This window comes from Cyprinodon variegatus, unplaced genomic scaffold (assembly GCF_000732505.1).
Source record: "Cyprinodon variegatus isolate N-32 unplaced genomic scaffold, C_variegatus-1.0 Scaffold398, whole genome shotgun sequence".
Lineage (NCBI taxonomy): Eukaryota > Metazoa > Chordata > Actinopteri > Cyprinodontiformes > Cyprinodontidae > Cyprinodon > Cyprinodon variegatus.
Window position 1 is genome coordinate 377762 of NW_015150851.1, and position 5300 is coordinate 383061.

The window sequence follows — 5300 nt, forward strand, 5'->3', positions numbered from 1 at the left end:
TTATTACCTAAAACAATAAGGAAAAATGGGCTACCTCTGCACCGTCAGCCTGGCAGATAGCGCTGTGCGGCGCAGCGCAGTATCTATGGTTGCGGCAGTCACAGTGGAAGACGTGGAATGACTCAAACCCTGAACATCTTGGATACCAAAATACCTAAATCATCAATATCTTTAAATGAACATATACAGCAATTGCTTTTTTACCTACACATTTAATTTGATAGCTGGGAAAATATTGCAATATATAGTGATATTGCAATATTGTGATAATATTGTGTTGTGACCCACATATCGTGACACGTATCATATCACTGAACCCATGCCAATGCTCATCTCTATTATGGACAAGAGTATGCTATACATTCCACATGAAATTTAATTCTTAAACGCTGTGTGATAAAAATTTGTGGAAATTTAAAATTCGTTTTCTGGAAAAAAAAAATTCAAGTAAGTTTGAAGTGGTACATTTACATAGTTGATTCAGAACAGATACACAACTACATACTCACAGTGAGCAATGTGCCATGGAACAAAAGAAGGATAAATGATCATAAATATTCATTATATGTTTTTATTGTTTTTATTGTTATTGTATTGATTTTCGAATAGGTATTTATAAGTACTATTTGTTTAAAAAAAATGTGTTAATTTTATTTCAACAGTGTTTTTATGACTGTTACGGTAACTTTTTCTAATCTCTTATTACCAACGTTTCAAGGGATGGTAAGATATTGGTATCTTGCCTCCACTTAGAAGAACTAACCCGACTACGGCAGCCGAGGAGGGCCAGTTCGGTTAAAAGGGTTTGGTCTGTCTCCCAGCGCTGAGCTGTGCTGCTGCGGAGCTGGTGACCATGGCTGAGCCGGAGTCTCTGAGGTGCTCCAGCGTCAGGAACCGTGGAGGCGTTCAGAGAGTCGAAGGGAAACTTCGAGCAAGCGTGGAAAAGGGGGACTACTATGAAGCTCACCAGATGTACAGAACTTTATTTTTTAGGTGGGTATGGCCGCTGTGTTCGCTTCTAGCTTCACTTTGTAATTTCCATTCGGCTTCGAGGCCTACCTGTTCCAGATCATTCTGCTGTCAACTCTTCTTTCACTGCTGTTCACACGCGATTGGCTGCTTGTCTAACTTGACCCGCCTACTTCTGATAGGCGCTGCACGTGATTGGTCAGTTGACCTTTCGTTCTTTAGAAAGTCTATGGCTATTGGCTGGTTACCGTTTTAGCAGAGGCAGTGTGTGAGAGCTGATGATAGCAGAGTTGTTAGCCAAGCTACTGAGATAAGCACATGAGACAGCTGTTTCTTCGTCACAGTTGAATTAATGTAGAAAAAATAAACGTATTATAGCTAAATGTTTACTTGCCATCACACAAAGGTGGTTTGTTTACGGTGGGCTGTTGTGACAGGATTTAGCTATGTTGGGTAGCATGTTATTAAGCATGATCGGTAGACATGCCCATGTAGCCTGCAGTCATATTTATCTGCTGCTGTAGCTGTCTGATTTAATCTGGAAGTGTTTAATAAAATTCTCTCATCCAAAAATACAAACATCTAAAGATAAAATTACGTTAGTGAGTTTGTCCAATAAGATTTATTCAAGCCTATTCCTTCAGCCTGATGTTAGAATAATTTGGTTCTTCCCTAATTCATTTGCCTGCATAAATCTCCAATATGTGAAATAGGCTGGATTAAAAAGAACTAATCTTTTTTTTCTCATGCACAGAATTTTGAATTGATGTGCTACTGTAATGTGCTTTATAAAAATATAGTTTCAGTCCAATGAGAAAATGTCTAATATTCCATTTTTCCCTCCATCAGGTATATGTCACAGGGAAAACATGCTGAAGCCAGAGAGCTGATGTACAATGGGGCTCTTCTCTTCTTCAGTTATAACCAGGTACATAAGACGATGAATGTGGCAGGAGCATCGTTTCATACTGGAACATTTGAAAATAATAGAAAATATAATTTAAACTTCTCTTTATTGCCTTTTTATATAATTTATTTTAACAAGACATTATTTGTTTGTAAAGTAATGTCAGAAAAAAGCATTTCTGCTCTATCAGCTGAACATAAACATGTAGAATTTGATAAATGCTGGCGCTCTTTTGTTAGTTATATGGCCAGTAGGTTTGTGTAAAATATGAGAGGGAAATAATACAGAAAACAACCCTCTAAATTATGCCAAGTACAGTGGAGGATCAGTGATGCTCTGGGCCTAGTTAGGTGCATGACATCTCAAGCTCCCTCAAAAAAGAGGACTGCTTTATTTGGTACTACTGTGTTATTTTCAAGCAAACTGAAACATCTGGCAGAATGAACACAAAGACAGTTAATTGGAGAAAAAAAAAAGGGGGGGGGCTAGGACTCTGACCAACCCAGAGATGATTCCGAGAAAGACTCAAACATCCATCAGTCTGCTACAGAAAAAGATTAGCTATTTTTAGTTATTCTCTGCAGACTGATAACGTTGCCAGAACTTTCTATGTGTGAATGGTCACATGTTTGTGTCTGTGTCGCTTTATGACAGATTAATGCTTATTTTTACAAACCTCTCTGTGAAAATGGACGAAATGGCCTTTTTATGTTTTTTTTTGTTTGTTTTTTTTAGCAAAACAGTGCAGCAGATCTCTCCATGCTGGTGCTGGAGGTTTTGGAGAAGTCCGATACGAAGGTAGAAGATGAAATATTAGGTGAGTTTCAGTCTGATGATGCACCGGCTGATAGTATTTATTTTTAAAGCTGTCTGCATTTATCTATTTTTATACTTGCTGTTTTTTCTTTGTGCGACTGAGAGATAACCGGCCCACTGAATCGAGCAAGTCAGGGGTTGGCTGACAAATGATATCGTCATCTCAAAGAAATGAAATATCACTGCTGCAGATGGATCTTTCTAACTGCATGTTTATTATGTATATGATGCTTTTCTGCAAACCAGGATGAGAAATGTTTAATTTAGGTCCACCATCACATTTCTGATTTACATAAACGGCACTATAAAGGAATTAATCTGGAATAATAAAAGGTTCTGTTCTGTTTCTGTCTGGAGCAGAACATCTGGCCAAGCTGTTCAGCCTGATGGACCCAAACTCCCCAGAGAGGGTGGCTTTTGTTTCCAGAGCCCTGAAATGGTCCACTGGAGGATCCGGCAAGTTAGGTCACCCAAAACTCCACCAGCTGCTCGCTGTCATCTTATGGAAAGGTAAGCGGCTCGTTTTCTTCAGGGGATTTCTGCGGGGATTTTTCTGCTCAGACCTTATTGGCTGCTGTCTGGTACAAGAGAGAAGCAGCTAAACTCTGATGTGCAAAAGAGAAATGCAGCGTGCTGTTTAAGGCACGTTTCAGACTAATTATGGAAACAATGAAAGGGAAGTTTTTAAAAAGTATCAGAAATTAATGGGATTGTTCTGAATTGAAGGTTTTGAAAAAGAACAAGAACTTTGACAAACATGGATGTAAAGTAAAGCACATTCAAATGAAAATTACTCTTAATTAAAAACACTGATCAGTTATTGAACAGGATGTAATTATTTCATATTTAAAGTACTTTCAGAAGTTGAAATTGTGAATATGAGCGGACTTTTCCTTTAAGAACAATTTGATAAACTAAAGAAATGTCATGGAGGCTTATTTTGATATTTTTTTTTTTTATTTCTGAGCAGCCTTTCAATAGACTGGCTTATTTTTGTATTTCAGTATTTTTGCTCAGGAGGAAAATCAAAGGTTAACGTTAGAGTTAGATCAGAACCCTTTAAACTGAAACACCTGGTTTGATATATTAGTTTAAATTCATTAAAACTATTGATTAAATGTATTTGAAATGATGATTGGACTCTATAATCTGTTGGTCGACTTAACGGAGGCTGATCAAACGTGCTCCTGGCACTGATGATGTGCAGTTTTATCATGACGAGGATAGGGTTGTCAAAAGTATCGATGCTCAAAAAAGTATCGATACTGAAACGTTGTATCCGGATACAATACTCATTTTCAAAAGAATTGATATAGCCATCTAAAGTGCAGAATAGTGGAAAATGCACTTTCTGAACACTGTGATTGAATAATTCTGTGCACTTTTCAGACTTTTTTTTGTAACAGGTGCAGCTGCTGAGAATTATTTTTGTTTAACTGGTTTGGCTAGTGTCACTGTTATGTGTGCAAAGCATAGCCAAGGAAGGAACACTTAATTTTAATTTTGTACGTTTTTTTATCAAGCTTGCTTGCTTAATATTGTGCACAGCATACAACCTCAAAATATTCTTATTGTTTTTTTATTTATTTCTTGTATTTTTTTAGTAATGAAAATATTTCTGTTGAATTTTAGAGTCTTTGTTTTTATTCTTGTGGTATCGAAAATGGTATCGAGTATCGGATATTTTACTTAGTATCGGTATCGAGTTGAAAAGTTTAGTATCGTGACAACCCTAGTTGAGGATGATGATGTCACAACTGTTAAAATGACGTCTGCTAAGTAGTCTATTTTATAAATGGAGTTTCTTATTTCTACATTCAGCATTTGTTTAGCTCTAATTAAATAAAGTGACAGATTTAGTTCCATAATGGCTTAAAACAGTTTTTAATATGCATATAGCCCTAAAAGGTTCCACAAATTGTATTTAGAGTCAATATTCCCTATCCTAGGAACTCAAATGATATTTCTATGTGAAATAAGCCTTGCAGCCTGTTCTTGCACGCCCCTCCCTTTGGTCCTGTTTTCCATCTCCCTTGGGTAACAACAAGCACCTGAATGGTAAACGGAGCCACAAAAAAAAAAGAAAACTGTTAACTTTTTCTTCATGTCGACCCCAGTCAGTAAGTAGATGATTGTTGGTGAAGCATGACTTCATAATAAACAGAATAGGGGTCTAAATGCACACCCGTCATGGCGATTCGATTCAGTATCGATTTCCTGACCCAACGATTCGATTATTTTCGATACTCAAGAATACACCACAATACGATTTGATTAATTGGTTTGTTTTTTTTTTAGTTTTTTTTTTTTACACCTTACAGGCTATACATTGTTTCAAATTTGAAATAAATCAATGAAAGCTGTAATGTCATTATGCATTTTATTTGAGACACAACAGCAAATAACAGAAGTAGAAAAATTGCACTCCACCTATTCCTGTTAAAACGTTATTCACTGAAAAATAATAATTCCCCTGCGTTATACATTCTCAAAGGCTTTGCATAAAAAATGCTGCACATAATCGGTGCAATGAGTGCAATTCAATACCTCGGCTCCAGACGTCCCCGCCCCCTCTGCAGACGCTCCGCTGCCCCTCTCCCAAATTGTA

The 5300-nt window shown here is 37.0% G+C and overlaps 1 protein-coding gene across 1 annotated transcript in view; it reads left to right on the plus strand.

Moving 5' to 3' along the window:
• Nucleotides 1-803: 803 nt before the first annotated feature.
• The window catches only part of get4 (golgi to ER traffic protein 4), a 12242-nt gene continuing 7745 nt past the window's right edge, over nt 804-5300 (plus strand). The window contains exons 1-4 of the mRNA XM_015387554.1: nt 804-993; nt 1819-1897; nt 2612-2693; nt 3053-3202. Of these exons, the coding sequence (XP_015243040.1) occupies nt 854-993; nt 1819-1897; nt 2612-2693; nt 3053-3202 (451 nt within the window). The 5' untranslated portion in view covers nt 804-853. The remainder of the gene's footprint in view (nt 994-1818; nt 1898-2611; nt 2694-3052; nt 3203-5300) is intronic.